This window comes from Copidosoma floridanum, unplaced genomic scaffold (assembly GCF_036245765.1).
Source record: "Copidosoma floridanum isolate Cflo_tuat_1 unplaced genomic scaffold, Cflo_Japanese_pri ptg000020l, whole genome shotgun sequence".
Taxonomy (NCBI): Eukaryota; Metazoa; Arthropoda; class Insecta; order Hymenoptera; family Encyrtidae; genus Copidosoma; species Copidosoma floridanum.
In genome coordinates this window covers 4,770,634-4,798,595 of record NW_028321897.1, presented here as the reverse complement: position 1 = coordinate 4,798,595, position 27,962 = coordinate 4,770,634, and the positions used below count along the sequence as shown (strand labels likewise).

Below are 27,962 nucleotides of genomic sequence, written 5' to 3'. Positions count from 1 at the left end.
CACCACATACGTATGTTTAAAATCATCGTATGCAATATTCTTTGTATTACTCTGTGCCAAAGTCAATTATACCTACTTGCATTTATTTAAGTTTTCAATTATTCTGTACCTACTCTCGTCACCTCTGACAGATATACCAGTGGTCAGTTTACGTATATTGTCAGCACACTCTTAAAGATTAGTTTTGCTAAGAAAAGTGTTTTTAATAATGAAAAATAAAATAGTTTCAAAGTTGAGTATGATTGCATTGTATTACATTTATTTTATTAAACTCTAACTAAGCAACTACTTTCTTCAGAATTTATGCACTTGCTCTTGAAATTCTTATGAAAAACTAATGAAACATTTGCATTATGAGTTACAGTAATGGTATACTGCACGTTTATGTATGACAGGTTCGTAATTTAAGGCAAAGTATTAACGTAGTTACGCCGATTCAGCGGAATCGTTATATCATAAGACAATGATGCTGTTGTTTGATTGTCTCCTTTTTTTTCTAACTGGCTTTCCCTATCAAAATTTTCATACTCATGATAAACTCTTAGAAAATGGGTTTTGATATTATTTTGTAAAAGTTTTCCAATCATTTCAACCAGCATTGTGAACGACGGTCTGGATGTCGGCTCTTCCTCCCAGCAATGGAGCATTATATTATATCTAAAAAAAAAGTAATCGAATTAAGTACTTAACGGCTTTTCAAATACGAACTTATAATAAAAAATTTTATTTACATGTCATCGGTGGCATAAGTGGGCTGAGACATTCTGTATCCCCTAATTAATTTCTGATACATCACCTCGAACCCTACACCTGAATAAGGTATTTTTGCAAGAGAGAAAAATTCCCAGAGTACTACACCAAATGACCACACATCTGACATAGTGGAAAAGACTCCGTTTCTGATGGACTCAATGGCCATCCACCTTATGGGTAACTTCCCATCGCATTGCTTCTTATAGTTTTCGTCTTTGTACAATGTCTTGGCTAAACCGAAATCGCAGATTTTAACAATGTTGTTCTCTGCTAACAGTATATTCCTTGCAGCCAAGTCACAGTGCAGCACCTGCAAACAGAATTAGCATCATAAAACTATAGTTAGATAATGCGTAATTATAAGTAAGTAAGCAATAAGTTTGTATATGTATGCACATGTTAAGTGCTTGCCTTTCTTTCTGAAAGAAACTTCATGCCGTTTGCCACCTGATAAGCCCATATTAGAAGATCCTCAGTGCAGAGAAACGAAAAATCTTCTTCTGTGTAATCACCTTCATAATTAGAACGCCATTCTGGCTCACAGTCTTCGTTCATCAAATCATCACTGGATTCAATCGGGCCGCTGAATTTCGGAGTTTCTGAATAATGGATGGTGTGCTTATCATTTGGACTGCTGTCAGACGAGGCCGTGAATAAATTTTCATAGATCTCGTGTCTTGTTCTGTAGGCAAAAAAAATTTTGTTTCGTCTGTGACATTTACAATTTTAAGGTTACCAAAACAGGTTTTGTGTTTTGTTTGATGTATTTAATGAGTTCCAGAACAAACTTCGTGGTTAACAACCTATCAAATTTTATCCTTTCTTATATAGAGGGTAAACATTGCTAATTGTTAGAAATTATAAATTACTTCGTATTTTTTTAACTCAATCATTTATTGTATTAGTATCTTTCTATTATTATGCACTATTTGTTTTGTGGTTCATCTTAATACAGGTATTAAGTGAAGATATTATGTGAAAGTAAAGATGTAGTGATTTGTTATGTGAAACATAATCTGTATAAACTAGTTCATGTTGAATGTAAGGTCTGGTGAAAAATTCATTATGCTATTAGTAATTGTTTCTGTACGAGATATTAATATTAATAGAAAAATATCTCCTTGTCTTTTAGTTCCAGTCCAATAACAAATAACATTGTCAGCAGTACGGTACCAGAACAAGAGGTTATTTAAGATACCTTCTTTGTTAAATTATACGTAATAATATATGTTTTAATTCGTAGACTTGATCCATTATATTCATTGCTATTTTTTTTTATACTTCAAACCTGTCGAGAAGTTTTTACTTGAAGTCTCAATTTTCAACATAAGCTTTTATTGAATAGCATTAGACAATGAGTGACTTATGAATTTCCTAAAGAAAACTAAAATATCTGAGCTAAGCTATATACAAGGTTCTTGTAGAATAATTTTTCTTGTTTCTAATGCCTATTTTTTGTCACTGATACGCGCTAATTTTCAAACACTAACGTTTCCATTGAATATCCTCACTAGCCTTCTCTTCTACCTCTGATGACTTTTGTCAAAGGCAATAAGATAATTTATTTTTGACTGTATAAAAGATACCCCGTATATTAAAGACCATAAAAATGCACTTCAGCTAGGTGTACATAAATATCTATGTAGGTGTGAGTGGTCGACTACATTTCGACTTTGGCTGTCTCGGCTACACTTGGCTGTACTTGGGTTTTGTTAATGTTACTATTCAACTTTTCATTATTATATGTGGACAAGGGAGCTACCTCAAAGAATTTTTTCAATCTCTTATGTTAAGGTGTCCATATGGATTGCCGTAAATACATTTAATACAGTTTAATCATTACATTTCTCACTTTTTCTTTGCGATATTGGGTTATTGCAAAGGTCGGTAAGACTTTCTATAATTTTTGAAAGGTCTTAGGATTTGTTTTTTATTGGTGTCAAAAATCTAATTAATTATACAATTGACGCTTTGATTTTTATTGTAGACATTAGCTACTGACTGTATTTACAGGTTGCGTACTTTATTTACGCTTTACGCAAAAAAATTTACCATCGTGCACATAAGTAAAAAAATACGCACGTAACTCTATTTTTGCCATAAGTGCGAGAGAGAGAGCGCGTGTCTTGCCAACCAAATACTAGCTGTGAACACTTACGCGCGAATTTTTACTACCATGTGCACGATGACGAATTTTTTTGCAGAAAGCGTACCTCACCTAACTTTACCTTATCCTATAATTTTGTGCGATACGTAATACGTTTTACGTGATTTTATGTGCTAGCACTCTAAGGGACTAATAGGATCACGCTTTCTTACAATCAAAAATAATTTTTGTCAATAAAACATTCCGTAGCTTAGAAATTTTAATAAAAAGTTCAAGCAGTAAAATTGTTACCTCTTTAAATTTTTTCCCAGAGAAGTGTCGATTTTACCTGTTGTTGGTTCAATTTGGTTAATAAAATTTTTTTGATGACGCACGAGATAGCTTTGAAGATTTCCAAATCTACAAAGCTCAATAATCACCAAAAGTTCACCTACAACATAATGTTATTTTTATTAAATAAGTACTTTCACATAAATATTTCAAACAATTATTCACAAATTATTACGTTTGGCTATATTTTTGGTACAAGCGCCCAGAAGATTTACGACATTTAAGTGTTGTCCTAAATAAACCATGATTTTAAGCTCCTTTGCCAGTGCACTTAAATACATTAAGTCTGCATTTTTGCGAATAGTTTTCACAGCTACTGTTGTAACCGACTCGTTAGGGAGAATCCTGTAGGCTTCTGCTTTGTATACAACTCCAAAAGCTCCACTTCCTAATTGCTTATCTTTAATAAAATGAATAGGACGTTTAACGTTATTACGGATCACTAGAATGCTAATTTTTATAATCTTTTGGCAGCAGGAGTAGAAATTTATAATTTCTTACCTAATTTTAATTTCTCAATAGGAAACTCCCATCTAATGTCGTAAGCAAGAAGTTCTGCCTGCTCGTCTATGGTTAACTCTGGGTTCATTAAATCAACTGCTCCTTCTTGAAAATGCGTAAAGCCAGCTTCCGATTTTTTTTTTTCTTCAAACTTGAGATTATTGTTGATTGGAGAATAAAAATATTCACTAATGGCAAATTTTAGTCGTAAGACATACGTATTTGAGAAATAATCACAATTTTATAATTACCTTCATATGTTGAGCTTTTAAATAAAAGTATAACAAAAAAAAAGTAAGAATTGTTATTAGCCACACCATTATCCCAATCCAAATGTTAAATTCTCGATTTCCTGAAGTCAAAACGAGTTACTTTACTAAGACAACTTTTTCTTTGAGTGATTTGGGAAAATAGTTTAATGATTAGAAAAATCGTCTACAACTATTTGTTTTCAATACATGGTAGAGATGAAATTTTCAGCTTAAAGAACAATACTTAAAAGGGTTTCATTGCATAAATTTGCCAATTTTCTGTTATAAGAATTCGATTCAGCAGCAGAAAATATAATCGATTTTATTCAAAACTTTACAATATCATATAATTCAAACTTTCATTTTCTTCACAAAGTTTTTCGTAATAAAGTAACGTATAAGAATGCCCTTGTATCAATGATGTTATAAATTTATTTTGTTGTAAATGTCACTTAATAATTTTTATTGTAGGAAAATAGTACTCTTAATAAAAGTAAGGAATCAGTAATCAGTTTTCTCCTGCATAAAAGAATGATTATTTACATCGATAATTGTTACCTTTTACAACTATTGTTTGAGTTTTCTTTACTGGCTCAAAGCCATTCTCTGCAACACATGAATAATTACCACTGTCACGTTCCAAAAGATATCGTATAATTAACTTTTGATTTCTATCCTCTAAACTAAACTGTTTGGATGACGATAAAGATGTACCGTCTTTAAACCACGTAATAGTAGGTGCTGGAATTCCTTCGAAATGACATGACAAATAGACAGGATTCTCTGGATCTATTGCATATCGTGTTATTGAAACGTTATCTATGTTTCCATGAACAAAGTAAGCTGGAACTAATAATAAAAAGTCTTTAAAAATAAACATAAATAGTGATTTATTTGTAAAAAACATTATCTGCCGTGCAATCACATCGGAATAAAATTTTTTTGTGCATACCATTGACCTTAAGAGAATATTTTTCAACATCGAATTTTTTTGCACCTTTAAATGAACAGTAATAATCCCTTTCATCTGAACGGCTCAAATTTTTAATCGACAAGATGGCACGGTAAGTGTAGTTAGTTTTTTCATACAAGACGTGAATTCTCTCTGAAACATTATAAGATCTAAATGATTCGAGCTCAGACGAACTAAGCTACACTTAAACTTTTATTTATTATATTATAACTTGAGTCTAGTACTGACCAGAATCTACAACTTTTTCTGGTTCATCATAATACCATTTTACCTTAAAAAATTGACGAATGACAGCAGAACATACTAATGAAATATTTTGACCTACATGAAACTTCATTTTTGGCCTTATAATTCCATATGCCTTATTAGAAATTCCATCTTTAATTTAAAAAATTAACATTAAAATATATTTAATGACAATAAATTTTCATTAAACTAAAAACTTAATGGAGATAGTTTGTTGAGATTTACCAACCTGTGACATGAATGTCATATTTTATATCGCTACATCCATAACTATTGCAAGCCATGCATTTTATTGTTGACTCTGCTTCAGGTCTTAATATTACCGTTGACTTATATTCAGCACTGTTGCTTTGTTCATCCATCTTGGTATCCTCTAAATACTATATTTTAATTTGAATTAAATTTGTACATATCTCACTTTTTAACAAAAGTACATGGTTTGGCAATTTTAAAATAGTACATTTTATTACGTGCAATAAAAATTTTTAATTTGAAGTAATTAATAACATTTTTTATGATAACATAGTCACAGAAAAAACAACATAAAATAACTAATATTATTCACTTTAATCATGCGTTTTTCCTAACATTGGCTTTCAAACAAAATTATAACTATACTTCTGTAATAATACGTATGATAGTCTTACTAATATATAAAGCAAAGTCGCTAAAATCGTTGTAATCGCTAACCGCAAAAACTACTGAATCGATTATGATGAGTTGACGAGACGAAGTGTACGAGAGACCACAAGGTGCATGCTTGGAAGTGCCGCCATGGTTCGCATGGTTTGTCGTGTGTGGGTATAGATAGCAGAGAGGACGAGAAAGAGAGAAAGAGAGAGAGAATTGAATTGAATTTTTCTAATAACGAGCTAAGAGCTAGTCACTCCTTGTAGCTCGGCTTGTTATGCCTATTACATATCTCAATATAGTAGGAGCCACTTGCAACCTACTCCCAGTCTAATTCATAGTAAAAATTGATAAAATAAATAAATAAGTAAATAGATAAGTAGATAAAAGTTTACATGATACATAGTATCACAGTTGGTAAAATCTGAGTGAGATAAATTAGTAACAGTTTACAATGAGGCAAACAAGCAAATAACATATATATGTTTCATATTGAAGAACAGAATAGTACGCTATAGTGAACGGTGGATGTGCGCTCGCGGCTCGCATGTTGCGAGTCGAAGTCGCTGCAGTGCGGTCCAGAGGAGCATGTGAAGCGTTGTGTAGTCTATTGTATACAGAGATACTGTGTATTAGTTTTAGTGGTTAAATAAAAAAATAGTTGAAGATATTTGCTTCTGTGTTAGGTAATAATTCTCCCCGTAGAACGGGAAAACTCCTGCACTATTCGCCCTTTTTCAGGAAAAAAAATCCAAAGTGTAAGAGGAACAAAAGGTGACATACCTGATCGAGATTTGATAACGCTGCATCGGCACCTTTCTTTGTTTTTGGGTAAAGAAGCAGTGTTACAGAGTCCGTCTCTGCTATCTCACAGTTCACTATAAGGCAAGAATTTATTTTTCCCTCGAACGGTCGACTAGTTAGTTAGAGTTCGTCTGTACTGGCTCGTGATCTTCCACACGTGAATTTTATTATACCTTAACGAAGACGCAGTAAGTATAATTCGCTTCTACCACTTCACGCTGATTCAGTTTGTGTTATGCTTTAGAGCTCTGAATAAAAGTAAGTTCTTTAAGTAACGTTAACTTTCTAGCTTTTCTCTTTTCCCTATATCATATGCGTGCACGAATTCAAAAATATGCTCTGCTATTGAAAATAGAAGGGGTAGCCTCTACATCGTGCATTATAATATACCGCATTTTCTACGTTAACGCTAGAGTGTGCACTACTACTCTGAAAAGCGGTGGTTACTTTAGACGTATCGTGAGTGTTTAAATGTATATAACTTTTGTCTCCACCTAAGACGTTGGAGTATGCACTGTGGCTCAGGAAAGATAGTAGTAACTCTTTTGCTTCTCCAAACGGTTAAAACCCTTGCTTTCTCGCTTCAAAGTGCTCCTTCGCTCCGGTCAACAAGGTCAACAACAGTCAAGTTGAAATACGAGAAAAAAAACTTTTTCACAAAATCGACATAGTTTTCTAGCACTGTGTCTCACCTACACACCCCGTAAAAATCCCGAGTTAGTAAGCGCAGGCTAAGACTCAAATAATACTTCACGACAACGTAACAATATCACATCTAGTCTTTTTTAACTTAACATCACGTCTGCAAATTAATATTTTCGTACGTAAAAGTCTACTAGGTACTAAATAAACAACTTGACGTTTAAAAAAGATTTCATAACTTTGCAAGTCAAAATTTGCTTCTTATAAAACTGTTCCAGCTTTTTCAGTACTCACTGCTAACATAAAAATCTATTGTAGAAAATGTAAAAAATGACATCGTGATGTTGCATCTTCCTGAAATTTAAACAGGATAGTCATAAAAATGTCAAAACGTCACAAGTAGAATTTAAGACCTTTTTACAACACTATTTTTGGATTTTTAATGTTGAAAAAACTTTAATTTAACTCGTCACCTTATGAAAGAGTCTCATACAAACGAAATTTACGAGAAAATGGCATGTAGAATTTTTCCAATTTTTTTGCATGACGCAATACCGTAATACTAATATTATAATCATTTTTCAAAGAAATCTTCAAATTGTTTTCGCAATTAAATTTAAGAAAGTCAGACGCCTATATACAAATACAGATATTTTTGTGAAGACTAAGCCTAGTAAAACAATAATTACAGCATTTTGAGATTCACTCGTCTAGTTTTCGTTATTCTTACGACTTTTTGGCTTCTATTCGTCACAAAAACTGTACAACAGAATTAAAAAGTTAAAAATAAACCTAAAAATTAAAGGCGTACGGACAAAAATAATAATTTTTCGTAATTTATACATTCAAGTGTGTGAATTAGAATTGAATAGCAGTGCGGTCACCAAAGCCTCGTCTGCTTTCTTAAACTCACCTTATCACGCTCTCACGCATATTGATTATTTTACATACTTCTGGTTATTACTTTAAATTATCAATTGGAACTAAAACATTCCTATTTATTGAAACAAACAAACCTGTAGTTTAGATGAATCATCAACATGTGTAGACTCTGTCGGGTGACTGATATAACTCCACGATACATTATATTCCAAGTGACTTTTAACAACGCAAACAAACGTCGCAGTCTCATTGTAGCTGTAGTAATTTTTAAAATAACTTGGATCAAACCTCACGCCGGGCTTATCTACAAGCAGTAAAATAGTATAATCATACAAGTAAAGAAGAGTAAAAATAACAGAAAAGTACATTCAAACAAATGTAACATGCTGCTGTACAATAAAAATAAATCAAAAATAAGTAAAAACACACAGAGCTCTCATTTTCAAAGTCTAAATCAACTAGAACATTTAAGACACTAATATTACTTTACTCAATCTATTATTGGCTAAAGTATTATATAAAAAAAAAAAAATCCGAAAAGATAAAGCTAAAAACATCGTACAGAATATTTTGAGTTTAATATTTTCTCTTACTGTATTATAATATTAATTATCAACATGTGGTACAACGATTTTAGCTTCCAGTTTAAAAAAGCGAGATATTTTTAACTATCGAATTAATTATTTACTAAAACTTTTAAGTGTTGATAAGTTTTGAATGTTAATAATACTTCTGTGTTATCAAAATTTTATTTACCGAAAACTTTAAGATGAAACGTTATGTTTTTTTTTCTTAGAAAATTGTCAGCTACAAGAGTATAAATCCCATCATTGACAACGGAAATATTATCTATGCGTAAGCTACTTTCTGTTCGGTTGAAAAATGTTGATATTAAGCTTCCAGAATATTCTAAAACACGAGAGATGACACTATGATTATATTTCCTAAAAAGCAAAAAACTTTTTAATAAGACCAAGAATATATATTATGAGTCTCGTGTTCATCAATTTATATATCTGAAAAAACTGTGTGTGTTACCACTGTAAAAACGGTTGTCGACACGAGGAGACATGAGCCAAGAAAGTTACAGATTCACCATATAATCTGGATACTTTTCTCTCAACAGATGTCAGACTAATGTAGGGATGGTTAGAATCTGTAGAAAAAAATTTGTCAGAACCCAATGATCATTTCAGAGAAATGAACTAAAAGGAGGGGGCCAAGACCTACCATATACACAGATATGTACTTTAGTCCTTTTTGTTTCATTATACGATGATTCTATTTGGCATATGTAATTCCCGGTATTTTCGAATGTAACATTGTCAATAATAAGCTCAGACGTTATTACATCTTGTATGGAGAAGACATTAACCTTTTTTCGAATAGTGTTTGAAATTATCCTAGAAGTCTAATAAACGTAAATACTGTATTATTTAGGAAATTCTGTGGAAATATTATATGCGCACTTGTGCCGTTATTAAAATGAATTTAATAATATACAGGTATTTAACATTACCGTGTTCTGCGGAATTTTCCAATAAATGCTATAAGCGGCTTCTCTTCTCACTTTAACTGTACATTTAGCACTTAATCTCGAGCCTGTAGTGATGTCTTTTGGACTATTCATGATTATTTCTGGCCAACTCATACAATCGTAAAGTGTAAAGCTATCAGCTTTCAGAATAATTGTGTATGATGAATTGTTATGCTTTACGGAACAAGTAAATAAATCAAAGTAGGGACGAACTCCATTCTTAATGATGTAACCAATTTTCGGATTAAAATTTGTATTTTTGCCGAGTTGAACTACCTACAATAAAAATATTTTTAAAGTTTTGAATTCTCACTTGATACATAAATTTTAACAGGGTGACATTACGTTTCCATTTTTTTTCAAAGTGACTTTAAACTCAGGAGAAGTCGTCTGGCACGAAAAAATGACATGTTCATTACATCCATAAGCTAGTAAAAAATCTCCCTTTTTATGTCCATGCACGAAAGGGTTTGTATTGGCTGTATATCAATAGTACAACTTTTAAAAATATTTTTTGTGCAGTAATATGATAATATATGATAATTTTAAGATAAAAAATTAATAAGCATGATACTTTTATCAACTTACATTTCACATAAACGTACATCCAAATAATTTTTGGATCACTGTGATTTTTTAATGTCAAGTCTGTTATTTGTTTGCTTTCATCAGCGCAACAATACCAGCCAGTGTCTCCAAAAACAGTTGATGATCTTATAAATGTCTTATTGGTGCTCCTGCCTTCTGGTATAACATCTGGTCGAGAAGTCGTCTTTTTTTAAAGTAAAAGTCAGTGGTTATCGTCTTAGTCAAATGTCTGCTTATATATGTGTACATAAAATAATCAAGTCATTCAACTTACTCTACCCCGTATATTGTTGGTGGGAAAATAAAAATTGACATAGCCCGTGCTTATGCATGTAATGTTAAGGGTTTCTCCTTCATTTATCTGCAACTCGGTTACATTTGGATAAAGCTGAATCTTATATCCATGGCAACCTACAAAATTTAAAATTGTTCTTATAATGTTTATCTTCTTCGTCTACGCCGTTCCTCATAGGTTAACTAAGCCAGAGCTGCCACACTCGCTCTTCACGGTTATTTGAATTAGAGTCATGGTTTTTTGTTTGCTATTTATTGTTTTTTTATATACATCAAAGTCCAGAAAATGGTAATTCTTTAATTTTTCCAGCACATCAACATACATCACAGTAAAAACTTCATTTAACGGAAATTTGAAAAAAATATAACATAATTGTGTTTACGGAAACAAAAAAGTTCTGAAAATAGGGGTCCTGTAACTTTGTTTTGTTTAAAATTCAATAAGTGTTTACATTATTAGTTAATAGTAGAGCTATTTCTTTGATTTTTTAGCTATCTAGAAAGTAAGAAAAAATATGATTTGGACTTGTACATTAATTTCAAGTTTTAGCACTTCATTCTTCACATCAACGCTAGCAGCAAATATTCCGAAAAATACTGCAAAACTAATAAATTATCAACTGCATGCCCGTCAAATTCTGCATAGCCCTCAGTCGTAAGGGTCCTAGCGCATCGGATTATGAGTACATATTAACAAAAAGTATAAAAATTATTAGCTAAAATCCTTGCGACGGTTCAAGATGATACGGTGCGGAAAAGAATGCTTGGGCAACACAAAAAAAAAACTATCAGAGACTTCATGACATGAGAAGTATTAAGTTATTTTTAATTGAATTTACTAATAATCATGCAATTACTAGTCAATCAAATGTTGACGTTGTTCGCCCCTGCGTTACGTGGTAGTACGTGTTGCAACCACCTTAGTTATATATTAGTTCTTTTTTTTTTACTACCGTAACTTAGCCTTGTTAATTGTAGTTATCATTCACATCATTAATTTGGAAAGAATACTAATAATGATTTTTGACTATTTCACATTCAAAAATGACAAAAAATGAATACACAACATAGTTTACCGTAAGTTGAGGGGCTTTAACGCGGCAAAAATAGGTGTTTTTTTAAGGTTTGATATTTTTACTAAACTTTTTAAAACGAATAATTAATCAGTTTGAATATAGATCTGTAATATTTATGACATTTATGAAGAAGTGTTTTTGATACTGGTGTTACACATGTCCATTGCATGCATCGATTAAATGTAAGTGCGAAAAGAAATACTTAAAGATTGTAACTAAAAATAATAAGTTAAAGTTAACATGCTTGTGCACTGTAAGAATCAGTTGCAATTTAAGCAATAGTTATGAGATAAATATAACTGTACTTTTAAGGAAAATAAAGTGATAGTTGTATAGTGAGGACAGTTGTAGATTCAGAAGCGTAAAATATAATCCTATACATACCTGTTAGTACAATAAGAAAAATGAGTAGTTTTTCCCGCCGTAGGAGAGTCAGTGGGTCCTTCCATCTTTGAAAGTTCGTCATTGCTGGCTGCAGGGTGTGTCTGAGTTGAAGGTCAAATGGTTAAGAACCGAAAATTTGCAGCCTCACTTTTTTGTAATTTGTAAAAGTATCGCTTATTTAAAGAGTTTTTGTATGTACCCCGTTGCAGTGATCAAACCTACAATCGAAGAACTACACACGTAGTATGTAGATACTAGAAGGTGGATATGTCTTTTATAATCCACTATACACAAGTGTAGGTTTCTTATTCGCTAAACGGCAATTAAGTTAGTTTACGCTGAAATGTAGACATAGAACTTACCATCCGCTGTAAGCCACATATCCTCATTATGCCTCCATTTCAGTTTTTTAAAGCTGTCCACACTGCCTTATTTATTGGTGAGACACATATTTTGGTAACTTAGTGCCTGAGTAGTTGTGTATTTAATAACATTGATTATAATTTTCAAGTAATTCATTTGGATCTTCATTCAATTGACCAAATAAATCTAAAAAAATTCACTTTAAATATCCCGTTTTTCTCTCAGATTTTTAACCAAAATAAATTTTTAGGTACTTCCTTGTAATAAGACGTATTTCACTTACAATGTCATTTACTGTAAGAAAAAAATTGCGTACACGATTTTCAGGAGATGTGACTCTCATTTTCTATGATTTAAATGATAAAATTATTTCTATGTAGGTCATATGTACGGATATAATTTTTGTATGTATATCGAAAAAAAGGGTATCACCACCACTGGAACCCGTGTTCACGATTTATTCTCCTATAGTACCTGTAATTGCGAGCAATATAAGTCTTATTTTGGCAGTATGCTGCAATAGTTTTTTACGTGACAAGTGCGGAAAAGACGATTTCCCGCAAGAGTCGTGATTGCGAGTCTATCACACGAGTGCGGGAAATCGTCCCGCACGAGCTGCGCAAAAGTTTTTTCGCAATAAGTGTGCGGAGAATAGGTGTTTTCCGCACCGATATTAGTAGGGAAAATTGATTTTCCACAATTATATCAGTGTTAAAAACACATATTTTCAGCACACTATTGCGAAAAAAATTTTATTTTAAAATCGGGAGCAAAAATAAGTTATTTTAGTAGATTAATAAAAGCATAAATTTTCCCTTGACATTATTAACTTTACTGATACTTAAAACTTATTTTATAATAATTAAGAAATCTTACACTAAACTTGAATATAGCAAATAATTGGCTAAATTTTTGCAAAACGTCAAGTCCTAGATTTAATGCATGACTAATCAATAGTTTGTTAGAGTAGAGAGTATAATTTTTATTATAGGATTTTACTTCAAGATCATCTTATTTACTAAAATTAGCTTCTCTGAAATAGCATTAGACAATAAGTAACTTATGCATCTCCTAAAGAAAATTGAAATATCTAAACTATGTTGAGGTCCTTATAGAAAAATTCTTTTTCTTTCAAATGCCACATTGCAAAGTGCTGGTAGTAAAACATTTTTCGTAATATTTCCTGAAAAAAAAAGTAAAAACTTGTTTCAGACAAATACGAGAATATAATCCGCACCTGTGCAGACACCATTTTATTGTCACTGATACGCGCGAATCTTCGAAAACAAACATCACTATTTAATAGACCGATTAGCCTTTTCTTCTAACTCTAGCGACTCTTGTTAAAGGCAAAAAGATAATTTTTTCCCACAATATAACAAATACACAGTGCATGAACCAAACGTAATGATGCCTTTTTGCTAGGAGTACATGCAAATCTATATAGGTATGTGTGCTTGACTGCAGCAGGGCTTGGGCCACTTTGGTAACTCTCAGCTGTACTCGAGCTGAAGTAATATTACTGTGAAACTTTTTATATCGATATGTATATAAGGGAGCTACTTCATCAAACGCTCTACAAGTAACGGGCTGATAGGAACTCACTTTGTTAATTCGCCGATAGCGTTTAATATTTCATTTTTAAATTAAAAATAATTTTGGCCAATTAAACGACCCATGGCACAAATATTTCAGTAAGCACTACAAGCAGTGAAATGGTTATGTCCTCCAATTTTTTCCCAGAGAAGTGTCGATTTTACCTGTTGTTGGTTCAATTTGGTTAATAAAACTTTTTTGATGACGCACGAGATAGCTTTGAAGATTTCCAAATCTACAAAGCTCAATAATCACCAAAAGTTCACCTACAACATAATTTTATTTTTATTAAATAAGTACTTTCACATGAATATTTTAAACAATTATTCGCAAATTATTACGTTTGGCTATATTTTTGGTACAAGCGCCCAGAAGATTTACGACATTTAAGTGATGTCCTAAATAAACCATAATTTTAAGCTCCTTTGCCAGTGCACTTAAATACATTAAGTCTGCATTTTTGCGAATAGTTTTCACAGCTACTGTTGTAACCGACTCGTTAGGGAGAATCCTATAGGCTTCTGCTTTGTTTACAACTCCAAAAGCTCCACTTCCTAATTGCTTATCTTTAATTAAATGAATAGGACGTTTTATATTATTATGGATCACTAGAATGCTAATTTTTATAATCTTTTGGCAGCAGGAGTAGAAATTTATAATTTCTTACCTAATTTTAATGTCTCAATAGGAAACTCCCATCTAATGTCGTAAGCAAGAAGTTCTGCCTGCTCGTCTACGGTTAAATCTGGGTTCATTAAATCAACTGCTCCTTCTTGAAAATGCGTAAAGCCAAATTCCGATTTTTTTTTTCTTCAAACTTAAGATTATTGTTGATTGGAGAATAAAAATATTTACTAATGGCAAATTTTAGTCGTAAGACATACGTGTTTGAGAAATAATCACAATTTTATAATTACCTTCATATGTTGAGCTTTTAAATAAAAGTATAACAAAAAAAAAGTAAGAATTGTTATTAGCCACACCATTATCCCAATCCACATGTTAAATTCTCGATTTCCTGAAGTCAAAACGAGTTAATTTACTAAGACAACTTTTTTTTCGAGTGATTTGGAAAAATAGTTTCATGATTAGAAAAATCGTCTACAACTATTTGTTTTTAATATATGGTAGAGATGGAATTTTTAACTTAAAAAACAATACTTAAAAGGGTTTCATTGCATAAATTTGCCAATTTTTTGTTATAAGAATTCGATTCAGCAGCAAAAAATATAAATAATTTTATTCAAAACTTTACAATATCATATAATTCAAACTTTCATTTTCTTCACAAAGTTTTTCGTCATAAAGTAACGTATAAGAATACCCTTATATTAATGATGTTATAAATTTATTTTGTTGTAAATGTCACTTAATAATTTTTATTGTAGGAAAATAGTACTCTTAATAAAAGTAAGGAATCAGTAATCAGTTTTCTCCTGCATAAAAGAATGATTATTTACATCGATAATTGTTACCTTTTACAACTATTGTTTGAGTTTTCTTTACTGGCTCAAAGCCATTCTCTGCAACACATGAATAATTACCACTGTCACGTTCCAAAAGATATCGTATAATTAACTTTTGATTTCTATCCTCTAAACTAAACTGTTTGGATGACGATAAAGATGTACCGTCTTTAAACCACGTAATAGTAGGTGCTGGAATTCCTTCGAAATGACATGACAAATAGACAGGATTCTCTGGATCTATTGCATATCGTGTTATTGAAACGTTATTTATGTTTCCATGAACAAAGTAAGCTGGAACTAGAAATAAAAAGTCTTTAAAAATAAACATAAATAGTGATTTATTTGTAAAAAAAATTATTTGCCGTGCAATCACGTCGGAATAAAATTTTTTTGTACATACCATTGACTTCAAGAGAAAATATTTCACTATCCATGATTCTTGCACCGATAAATAAACAGTAATAATTCTTTTCATCTGAACGGCTCAAATTTTTAATCGACAAGATGGCACGGTGAGTGTAATTAGTTTTTTCATACAAGACGTGAATTCTTTCTGAAACATTATAAGATCTTAATAAGTAATGTTCAGACGAACTAAACTACTCATAAACTTTTATTTATTATATTATAACTTGAGTCTAGTACTGACCAGAATCTACAACTTTTTCTAGTCCACCATAAAACCATTTTACCTCAAAAAATTCACGAATGACAGCAGAACATACTAAGGAAATATTTTGACCAACACGAAATTTCATTTTTGGTTTTATAATTCCATATGCCTTATTAGGAATTCCATCTTTGAATAAAAAAATTAACATTTAAAAACATTTAATGACAATAAATTTTTATCAATCTAAAAACTTGATAGAGATAGTTTGTTGAGATTCACGAACCTGTGATATGAATGTCATATTTTTTATCGTTACATCCATAACTGTTGCAAGCCATGCATTTTATTGTTGACTCTGCTTGAGGTCTTAACATTACCGTTGACGTATATTCAGCACTGTTGCTTTGTTTATCCATCTTGGTATCCTCTAAATACTATATTTTAATTTGAATTAGAACTCTATAAAACTTACATTTCAACAAAAGTGCATAGTTTGTAAAGTTTAAAATGATACATTAAATTATGTGCATCAAAAATTTTTAATTAGTAGTAAATAATAACAAATTTGTTCTGATTACATTGTTACAGAAAAGTCAACATAAAATAACCAATATTTTTTACTTTAATTATACGTTTTTCCTTACGTTGGTTTTCAAAAAAATTATAACTATGCTTTTGTATGATTACATATAATAATATTAAATATATTATTAAAAAAGTTGCAAATCATTTACATATTTAGGATTCAAAATCACAATGTTTTTTTTAATAGTTCCTACAACAGCTTTTGTGTATTAGTAGTTATTAAATACTGAATAACAGAAATTTATTTTATGAGGAACAACTTTTGACTTGCAAAGATGTGAGATTGATTTTTTTACTTAATAGTGTGGTTTTACTTACAAAACCTTTTGGAAAAACTATAGCTTCTTCAACACTTCTTCGATTATACTGCAATGTTCGTGAACTATCGTTGATCCAACTACTAATATTTTTGTTTTATTCCTTTGGAATTTCCCATGATAATGTAAAAATTATTGAAAGTAGGGACCAACTTGCATCTGTAAAGAAGTGAATCATTCATGAGTTCACTCGAAGCTGCTATACGACCTATCATGACTCATGAATATGCACGTTAGCCTATGCTGACTAGAAATCAAAAGCTTATAGCAGTTATTTACGTCATAAGTGCAAAAAAAGATGATTCCTCGCACGAGTCATGATTGACTCTTACGAATGTACGGGAACGAGTACCAGTTGAGCACACAAATTCGTTGCACCACTGTTATTGCAAGGCACAAGTTGCCTTTACCAGCCACGAGTGCGAGTCAATCACAACATTTAATAAATGAAACTGACTTTTCTCTAAAATTACATCTATTTTCCTCACACTTGTTGTGAAAAAACTTGTACGCAACTCGTGCGAAAAAATTTTCCTAACAATAAGTGTGAGGAAAATAGATGTAATTTTCGAGAAAAATCAATTTCATTTATAAAATAAAGACTTTATAGAGGTTGCATTATTGGTAATGTATCTCGTGTTGTGTATGTTATGTGAATAGTGACTGAACTATATGCATGTTAAATATGCGTAGTAATGTTTATGTCTTGTACAGTTAACAGACGCATATAAGTAAACAATATTGATGATTTGCAAGAGGGGGCCAGCTCGCGGTAAGAGGGTACGGGGGCGCGAGATCCCCCCGACTGTAAAAATACCAAATGATCGTTCTTAAAAAAAAAATGTGTTTGCATGCTTCAACTGTAAGCGTGGAAATTCGATTTAATTAAAATTATATTTTTAAAATATTGATTATGCAAAATAAATTTTGAATTACATAAAAAAAAAACATTTCTTACGAATTTTACAACTAAAACAAATTTCGTTAAATTTTTTAGTAGAAAAATAGTAAAGGATTTAAACATTTTCAATTATCATCTAGCACAACTGTGATATATAATTGTAATGTAATCAAAAAAAACAAAAAAATTATACAATATTTAATGGAATTAAAGAAAAAGAAGAGTCATTAGAAAGAAATTTCAGCTAATAGTAAAAACTTACACCAAGTAGAGTTATGATAGTTTTATATCGCCATTTACAGAGTATACTACTTGTCATACAAAATATTACAAATAAAAACACAAAACTATAGAGAGCTCCACATGGACGATTGAACCTTCTTAACAATATGTAGTAAATCTAGCATTTAATATTATTTTTATTTAATCCCAATCTATACGCATTAAATTTAAGTTACTCTAGCATTATGTCTCAATGCAGCTGTTTCCAGTCTAATGTTTGCATTTAATGGTTTTTTCAAAAAATGTTTTGTTATATGTGTATGAAATAATATTATTTTTCCATTTACAGTTACCATAGGCTCGCGTGCATATGCATGAATCATAAATGCTTATTGTGCCGCAGCTACAAGCAAATTGCAGATAATTCACTTTTTTTCAGATGTATGTTGGTCCATGCTTTACATACTTTCGAATCAATATGTAAAATTCTAGAGGAATGAGCGGAAAAAAGAAAATTCGCTTCGTGCAGCAATTTAAAATAGCACCACCTTCAGGGAAAAATATATCTATACTAACTAACAAGAACCCTCAGCCTCTCATAGTGAACAATCTCTTACAAGCGTTTATATCAACAATAATATATCTTTAACAACTGACGTGATTTCTTTGGGTGTTAAGTATACTTCCGAGCTAAAAAATATCTATTTAACGGTGCATTAATAAAAAAAGATTTCTTTTCCCGCATTGTTGTATTTTATTAGTAAGAATCGTGGTTTTTCTCGAATACCAATTCATTTCATGGAGTACCGTAAGTCAGCACACTAAGGAGGTCGACTACCTTTGGAGGTAAGTGCGAGAGGGAGCCAGTGTGGTTCGACTTTGTGCCTTTTTTAGGTAAGAAATGCGTGCGCATGTCCCGTAATTTAATATTGAGTTGTATTTACACTCCAGATTATTCATTAATATCTATTTTTACAAGAACCTAATTGACCTGATTGTTTTACATAATAAAAAGACAGACGTTAACTTATTGTTGATTACAGTTTTTGTCCAAATCTGGCTGTTAATTGTATTACCTTAGTAAAAGTGATATTATGCTCATTCATACATTAGATATATTTTATGCAAGAATACTTAGTACATTACGATACTAGCGCGCGAGGAAGGCGATTGACCCACGCATGTTAATCACCTAACCTCTCACACGTGCGGTGTTTACAACTTTTGGACACATCATGCGCGGGGAACGAGATTATGAGACATCTAAACAATGTGGCTCTGCAAAGATTTCGACGTACACACGCACTTGCACGAGTGCGCATCACAAGTTGTAAGTCGCGTGTGTAAATCGAGGTTTCAAAGACTCAACAGATGGCTCATAATCAAAGTCCCCATGTACGTCGTGTTGAAAATTTACTTTTCTTTCATGAAATTAAAAAACAAAGTATTATTTGCTAATAATATTGTGCTTGGGACTGAAAAAACTGATTTTAGTCATTGTAGGTAAATTGTTGTTAAAATAAACACTTATGTTAGGTCATTGTCCATAAGAGGCTGTATATTCTCGTTAGTTAGTATTGTTTCGTTCGACGATATACTGTCGGTCGGCCCCCCCTCCTGATCGTCTCGGCATCGACGGCCTGTGCCGGGACCAGCTCAGTTCGTCTCCTGATACACAGGTTCAGCTAGCAAGCCGCTCGAGACAGCTAGTCCACCAAAAATATCAGCAGAGCATAGTACGCAGAAAGCAAGCTATTCATTGTCGCCGGGCTCGCTTCCCTTGTACTCAACAAATAAAGAGTTTCTTAAACAAGTATGAACATCTTTTCCCCTGGAGGTGACGCTATTTCAAATCGCTGCACGAAGCACAAAAGCGAATTCCTAGCAGCAAAATTAACTATTTTCTCCCTATCCGCTTCCGGTTATGGTGAGACCACCCATCCCTCTTCCCATTTCTCTCCCAAGTATTCATAGCCCAGAGTAGTGATCTTATTAGGAGCTAAGGGCGTATAGCACCATAACACAAAAAAAATAGTTAGAGTCCGTCTCTGCTACCTCACGTTTCACCATGAGGCAAGCACTTATTTTCCCTCGAACGGTCGACTAGTTAGTTAGAGTTCGTCTTTACTGTCTCGTGATCTTCCACACGTGAATTTTATTATACCTTAACGAAGACGCAGTAAGTATAATTCGCTTTTACCACTTCACGCTGATTCAGTTTGTGTTATGCTTTAGAGCTCTGAATAAAAGTAAATTCTTTAAAAAATGTTAACTTTCTAGCTTTCCTCTTTTCCCTATACCATATGCGTGCACAAACTCGGAAATATGCTCTGCTATTGAAAATAGAAGGGGTAGCCTCTAGATCATGCATTAAAATATACCGCATTTTCTACGTTAACGCTAGAGTGTGCACCCCTGCTCTGAATAGCAGTGGTTACATTAGACGTATCGTGAGTGTTTGAATATAATTTTTGTTTCCACGAAAGACACTTAAGTATGCACTGTGGTTCAGAAAAGACAGTAGTAACTCCTTTGCTTCTCCAAACGGTTAAGACCCTTGCTTCTCCGCTTTAAAGTGCTGTGCCCCTTCGCTCCGATCGACAAGGTCAACAGCGGCCAAGTCGAAATATGAGAAAAAAATACTTTAACCACGAAATCCCCATAATTTTTCAGCCCTGTGTCTTCCCTACGCACCCCGTAAAAGTCCTCCTTACGCAGGACATTAACTGTGTATGCATTTTATATACCCATAATCTTTAGTGAAAACCTTTCGTGAGATCCCTATCGCCATCTTACGGTAGAATAACCCTTATTAAAATTGACAACGTTGAAACTTGCCTAACCATTTACTTTTGTTAAAAGGTAAGTTTTGTGGGGTTATTAACAACATAAACTTTAATACCAACCTAAAAATCCTTAAGGTGGCTTGGGCAGTTGGTACCTTACCTAGAGTACAGTGCCATAAGGGCCCTTAGAAAATCAACACATTTCGACACTAAATTTTTTAATAAATATAGTTATTTCGATAAAACTAAAGTATAAGATCAAGTAATTGCCAAAAACGTACCGTGAAATTATAACTGTGAAAATTGGGTAATGTTGCGAGACAAGCCAGATGAATATTTCATACTTTTCTTCTGATTTTCTCTTAAGTTGAGTCGTTGACCCTATATTTTCAAAAATTTAATAGATTCTTTGTAAAAAAATGCACGAGAAATATTTTCAATTTTTGAGGTTAATCAAGTACTTCTAGAGTTATAGCCGTTTTAGTGACAATTCCCATAAGACTGCATGTGAAATTGATAAATTTTCAGTAGCGATTTGCGAAAAAATTAAGTCGTTGACCCCACTATTTTTTTATCGCAAATGAATTTGGCATACTTTATTTACATAATTCCAGAATCTTAGAGGTTTTAATCTAGCCGATAAAAATCGCCCAAGCCACCTTAACGGTAAGACAACTATTTGTAAAGACTAATCCTGGTAAAATGTTGATTACAGCATTTTGAGATTCACTCGTCTAATTTTCGTTATTCTTACGACTTTTTCGTCTGTATTCATCAGAAAAGCTGTAGAATAGGATTGAAAAGTTTAAATTAAACCCAACTATTAAAGGCGTACCGACAAGAATAATAATTTTTTGAGATTCAAAACTTCGAGTATGCAACTTACAATTAAATAGTAGCATGGTCTCCGAGACACCGTATATGCTTTCTCGAACTTGCCTTATTATGTTCATACTTGACTTGATTATTTTACATACCTCTAGTTGTTACTTTCAATAAATCATTTAAATTGAAAAATTTTTTTGGCAAACAAACCTGCAGCTTAGATGTTTCGTCAACATGTGTAGACTCTGTTGGATGACTGATATAACTCCATGATACATTATATTCCAAGTAACTTTTAACAACGCAAACAAACGTCGCAGTCTCATTGTAGCTGTAGTATTTTTTAAAATAACTTGGATCGAACCTCACGCCTGGCTTATCTAGAAGCAGTAAGATAGTATATAGTAATCATTCGAGAAAAAAAGAGTGATAATGACAGCAAAAAATATGTTCAAACAAAAGTAACATTCTGCTGCATCATCAAAATAAATCAAAAGTAAGTAAAAACACACAGAGCTCTTATTTTCGAAATCTTAATCAGTTAGAACATTCAACAGTAACATAACATTACTTGATCTATTATTTTCTGAAATATTAAAAAAAAAAAAAAATTAACATCCAACAAGATAAAGCTAAAAGTATCATACAGCAAATTTCAAGTTTAAAATAAAATTTACTGTGAATGCAAAGGGATAAACACATCATGGCTTTACAGTAGTTTCGTAGGATCAATGAACATAAACAAGAAAGTATTGTCTAATACTCTCCATTTATATGATATAAGTACTAATTTTTTAGAATCATGTAAAACCTAACACATTGTTCTTTTGTAACGAATAAATTCGTAAGTATGTATTATCATTATTATTATTTATAACACATTTTTACTGACTGTAAAATGAAATTAACTATATATATGTGGTATAACGCTTTTAGCTTCAAGTTCAAGAAAAAGATATATTTTAAACTATCAAATTAATAAAATATTCAAAGTTTCAAGTGTTGTGCAGTTTTAAATGTTAATAATACTTCTGTGTTATCAAAATTTGATTTACCAAAAACTTTAAGATGAAACGTTATGTTTTTTTTTCTTAGAAAGTTGTCAGCTACTAGAGTATATATCCCATCATTGACAGTGGAAATATTATCTATGCGTAAGCTACACATTGTTCGGTTGGAAAATGTTGATATCAAGCTTCCAGAATATTCTAAACCATCAGAGATAAGGCGATGATTATATTCCCTAAAAAGCAATAAAGTAAGTCTCGTGTTCATCAATTTATATGTCTAAAAAAACTGTGATTGTTACCACTGTAAAAAAGGTTCTCGACATGTGGAGACATTAGCCAAGAAAGTTACAGATTCACCACGTAATCTGGATACTTTTCTCTCAACAGATGTCAGACTAATGTAGGGATGATTAGAATCTGTCAAAAAAAATTTGTAAGAACCCAATAATCATTTCAGAGAAGTGAACTAAAAGAAGGGGGCCAAGACCTACCGTATACACATATATGAACTTCAGTATTTCTTATTTTATTAAACGATGATTCTATTTGGCACATGTAATTTCCTGAATCTCCAAAAGTAACGTTGTCAATAATAAGCTGAGATGTTATTACATCTTCTATGTAGAACTGATTAACATTTTCTCGAATAGTGTTTGAAATTATCCTAGAAGTCTAATAAACGTAAATACTATATTATTTAGAAAATTCGTCGAAAATATTATGTGCGCACTTGTGCCGTTATTAAAATGAATTTAATAATATTCAAGTATTGAACTTTACCGTGTTCTGCGGAATTTTCCAAAAAATGTTGTAAGCGGCTTCTCTCCTCACTCTTACTATACATTTAGCACTTAATCTCGAGCCTGTAGTGATGTCTTTTGGACCATTCATGATTATTTCTGGCCAACCCATACAATCGTATAGTATAGAGGGATCAACTTTCAGAGTAATTGTGGATGATAAATTTTTCTGCTCTACGGAACAAGTAAATAAATCGGAGTAGGGACGAAGTCTATCCTTAATGATGTAACCAATTTTGGGATTAAAAATTGTGTTTATGCCGAGTTGAACTACCTATAATAATAAAATTTTTAGTTTTCAATCCTTATTTTATAGATAGATTTCGAGAAAGTTACATTACGTTTCCATTTTTTTTCAAAGTGACTTTAAATTCAGGAGAACTCGTCTGGCATGGAATAATGACATGCTCATCACATCCAGAAGCTAGTAAAAAACGCCCTTTTACATTTTTATGCACAAATGGGTTTCTATTGGCTGCATAACAATAGTAAAACTTTAAAAAATATTTTTTGGCCAGTAATACGAAAATATTTAATATTTTAAAATGAAAAATTAAAAAGCCTAAATCTTTTATTAACTTACATTTAACATAAACGTACATCCAAACAATTTTTGGATCATTGTGATTTTTTAACGTCAAGTCTGTTATTTGTTTGCTTTCATCAGCGCAACAATACCAGCCAGTGTCTCCAAAAACAGTTGATGATCTTATAAATTTCTTATTGGTGCTCCTGCCTTCTGGTATAACATCTGGTCGAGAAGTCGTCTTTTTTTAAAGTAAAAGTCAGTGGTTATCGTCTTAGTCAAAAGCCTGCTTATATATGTGTACATAAAATAATCAAGTCATTTAACTTACTCTACCCCATGTATTGTTAGTGGGAAAATAAAAATTGACGTAGCCCGTGCTTATGCATGTTATGTTGAGGGTTTCTCCTTCATTTATCTGCAACTCGGTCACATTTGGATGAAGCTGAATCTTATATCCTTGGCAACCTACAAAATTAAAAATGAATCTTAGGATTTTTATCTTCTTCGTCTACACTGTTCCTTACAGGTTAACTATACTTGAGCTGTCACACTCGCTCTTTACAAATTTTTAAATTAAATTTATGGTTTTTTATTAGTCATTAATTATTTTATCATACATTAAAGTCCAGAAAATGGCTATTTTTTAATTTTTCCAGGACAATATGAAACATTACAGTAAGAACTTTATTTAATGGAAATTCGGAAATAAGTTTAACATAGTTGTGTTCTTGAAAACAAAAAAATTTTTTTAATAGGGGTCCTTTAGCTTTATTCTATTCAAAATTCAATTCAATATGTTTTTATTTTATTAGTCAATAGTAGAGCTATTTCTTTTATTTTGTAGCTATCTCAAAAGTTAGCAAAAACAGGATTTGGACAAATATATTAATCATAAAATTTACCACTTCATTCTTCACATTGACACTAGAAGCAAATATTCCGAAAAATACTGCGAAAGTTAAAAATAATCAACTGCATGCCCGTCGAATCCTGCATAGCCCTAAGTCATAAGGGTCCTAGCGCATCGGATTATAAGTACGTATTACCGAAGATATTAAAATTACTAGCTAAAATCCATGCGAAGGTGAAAGATAATATCACTTGATAGTCTCATACATTTATTTAATGCAGTATTTTGATTCAAAATTGTATACACACTTTCTTGAGAAGTATCAAAAAATGTTAGTTTGTTTTTACTTGAAGGTCATAACTTTTCTGCAGAAAAGGGTCTTTACCAAGTTAAAAATCACAACAAGAGCTATCAGATACAACACAACCTAAGGAGTTATAAGTTTTTTTTAATGATTTTTGATTATTTAACATTCAAACTGACAAAAAATGAGTACACAACTTACTTTACTAATAGTCGAGGGGCTCTAACTTGGTACAAATAAGTGTTTTTTAAATTTTATATTTTCACTGAAAAAATTTTTGAAACGATTCAATAAGTCAATTTAAATAGAGAACTGTAATATTCATGATATTTGTAAAGAAATGTTTATAATACTGGTGATACACATGTCTATTGCATTCATCTATTGCACTACAATGTGAAAAGGAATACTCAAAGATTTTAACTACAAATAATAAATTAAAGCGTAACAGCTTGTGCACTATCAAAATCAGTTGCGACTTCAGTAATAGTTTCAAGATAAATTTTATAAATGTACTTTAAGGAGAAATACAGTGATAGTTGTATATTAAGGACAGTTGTGAATTTAGAAACGTTAATTGTAATCTTATACATACCTGATAGTACAATAAGAAAAATGAGTAGTTTTTCACGCCGTAGGAGAGTCAGTGGTACCTTCCATCCTTGAAAGTTCGTCATTGCTGGCTGTAGGGTGTGTCTCACTTGAAGGTCAAATGGTTAAGAATTAAACATTTGCAGCCGTACTTTGAGATCATCCATATACAATATAGATATATGTAAAGAATGTCTCGAAATTACTAGATTTCTATATATATTGCTTACTTAAAGAGCCTTTGTAGGTACTTCGTTGCAGTGATCGAACCTATAATCGAAGAACTGATCAGGTGGCATGTAACGATACTATAAAGTGACTTTGCCTCTTACAACCCATTGTACACAAGTCTAGGTTTGTTATTTGCTGAACGGCAATTGAGTTAGTTTACGCTGAAATGTAGAAATATGCCTATACTTACCATCCGCTGTAAGCCACCTGTCCTCATTATGCCTCCAGTCTACTCTACTGCGGCTCCCCCGTCGTTTTGTCGTTGAGGCACACATTAAAATAGCTTCGAGTCCAGATAATTTTGTATTTAATAGCTTTAGTAATAATTTTTAAGTACTTCGTTTTAATTTTTCATTCAAATTACCTTATGTATGACGAAAGTGTGAAACTATATTAATTTTACAAATAAAGAGAAATTATTGTTTCCCTGAGAATTGCTAAGACTCGGGCAGTTGAGTAGAGTTAAACGATAGTACTTTTAGGAAATTGATAAATTACAAAATAATGGGAAATTAGTTAGCGTAAAATTTTCATGTTGCCTAAGTAATTGACTGTGAATACAAGTAGCAATTATTCACATATTGGCGAATAAGCAACTTCAACTATTGAATTTAAAAACACAAAAATTTTGATTCAATTAATATGTGTTTAAATTGTATTCTAGAGGATAAAATTTAATGCGATTTTCACATTTTATCAAAAATTCCCTGTTTACTCCAGTTCAACTTACATTTATTTAGGAGTGCTACTTATGCTTTGAATAGGTAATCAATAGTACTTTTAAAATAGTTGAAAAAGACTTTGCCTTTCATAACTAATTGTACAGAAGTGTAGCTTTGTGATTTATTAAACAGCAATTAAGCTAGCCCCCATTATACTTTCACTTAAATTTACTGCACTTCTCGCAATTTGATTATTGAACTACTCGTTTTGATAACTTAAAGCTTGAAAGGTAGTGATTTTAAGTGGAAGTAACACTTTTTTTTCGATGATTTGCATTTGACAACTAGTTGTACGCATAGAATTAACTTATGAATGTCAATCGCGAAAAAAGGGTATTTTTATCACTGAAACCCGTGTTCACAATTTTCTTTGACATAGCACATGTCGTTGCGAGATATCCAAGTATGCCTTGAGGACGTGTCTCAAAATTACTTATTTAAAAATCGAGGATAAAAGTGGGTTGTCTTTTGTGGCTTTCCCAAAGTAACGACAGCATAAACCTATGTCAATTTCACAGGTAAAAGCAAACTGTAAAATTTTTTTGAGAGCTTCTAAGATTTTGTCAGTCAAACAAAGTTAAATGACATTACTTTCGGCAATTTTTAGGATTATAAAATTATGTGAAGTCATAGTTTTCTTTATACAACGATTAAGGATATATTAAACATAACAACCCAACGTTTATCGTTCAAAAATATTTTATAAGTTCATTTATGTAATAAAATTAACGCTTAACATAACGTAACGTAACACGCAACAGCCGTTTTAATACACTGTACCGTCCTCAGACGTAGAGTATTACAAACTAAACTCATTAAGTTGTACAAGTCATTTATATAATACAAACACATCCATTTAACATAAGTACATATGCGCAATGTTCATAACATTTACAATATGCGTTATTAATACTACGTATTTTCGTTACCAATTTGAAACTGGCAACTTATTTAAATTTAACTGACAACTGAGTAATCGGTCAGATTGTTTGAGCTATTAATTTTAACTGTTTTTCGTGCGTCTACAGTATTTGACTGTTCGTGGCTTTATGAAAATTTTATATTTAAAATAAAATTTTGCGATCGCATTCTAATGAAGGAGATGCGCAGTATGATAGTGTTATTTTTCTTTATAAAAGCTTTTTAATGCTCTTTAATATGTATATCAAAATTTTCTACCAATTTTTCTATCATATTCTTTTTTACATGAGCCGCAGTTTATTAGATTCACACCAAATTTTTTATTTTTT

At 31.8% G+C, this 27,962-nt stretch overlaps 1 protein-coding gene and 3 long non-coding RNA genes across 4 annotated transcripts; all 4 read right to left on the bottom strand.

Moving 5' to 3' along the window:
- Positions 1-404: 404 nt before the first annotated feature.
- LOC111642739 (vascular endothelial growth factor receptor 1) lies at positions 405-3,989 on the bottom strand. Its single transcript, XM_089594030.1, has 7 exons — positions 3,943-3,989; positions 3,692-3,842; positions 3,366-3,590; positions 3,152-3,290; positions 1,165-1,318; positions 732-1,063; positions 405-657 (listed from the first exon to the last, which is right to left on the bottom strand). The coding sequence occupies exons 1-7, from the start codon at positions 3,946-3,948 to the stop codon at positions 405-407; spliced, it is 1,260 nt and encodes a 419-aa protein (XP_089450156.1). The 5' UTR covers positions 3,949-3,989.
- Positions 3,990-5,236: 1,247 nt separating this feature from the next.
- LOC106645674 (uncharacterized) lies at positions 5,237-8,397 on the bottom strand. The gene is made up of 3 exons (XR_016293113.1): positions 8,254-8,397; positions 5,391-5,541; positions 5,237-5,293 (listed from the first exon to the last, which is right to left on the bottom strand). It is a non-coding gene; the product is annotated as an uncharacterized LOC106645674 (long non-coding RNA).
- A 1,686-nt stretch (positions 8,398-10,083) lies between these two features.
- Positions 10,084-10,651, bottom strand: LOC149374337 (uncharacterized). Its single transcript, XR_016293112.1, has 3 exons — positions 10,519-10,651; positions 10,245-10,428; positions 10,084-10,135 (listed from the first exon to the last, which is right to left on the bottom strand). It is a non-coding gene; the product is annotated as an uncharacterized LOC149374337 (long non-coding RNA).
- Positions 10,652-24,333: 13,682 nt separating this feature from the next.
- Positions 24,334-26,192, bottom strand: LOC149374336 (uncharacterized). Its single transcript, XR_016293133.1, has 4 exons — positions 26,181-26,192; positions 25,990-26,029; positions 25,764-25,868; positions 24,334-24,479 (listed from the first exon to the last, which is right to left on the bottom strand). It is a non-coding gene; the product is annotated as an uncharacterized LOC149374336 (long non-coding RNA).
- Positions 26,193-27,962: the final 1,770 nt, after the last annotated feature.

Bases quoted from the DNA above. Each gene is read 5' to 3' on its own strand.
- LOC111642739 (XM_089594030.1), bottom strand. The intron at 1,319-3,151 runs GTAACAATTTTA...GATTGAATCCAG, and splicing joins CTGGGAAAAAATTTAAAGAG to TGATGATTTGATGAACGAAG. The intron at 1,064-1,164 runs GCAAGCACTTAA...TTCTGTTTGCAG, and splicing joins AGTTTCTTTCAGAAAGAAAG to GTGCTGCACTGTGACTTGGC.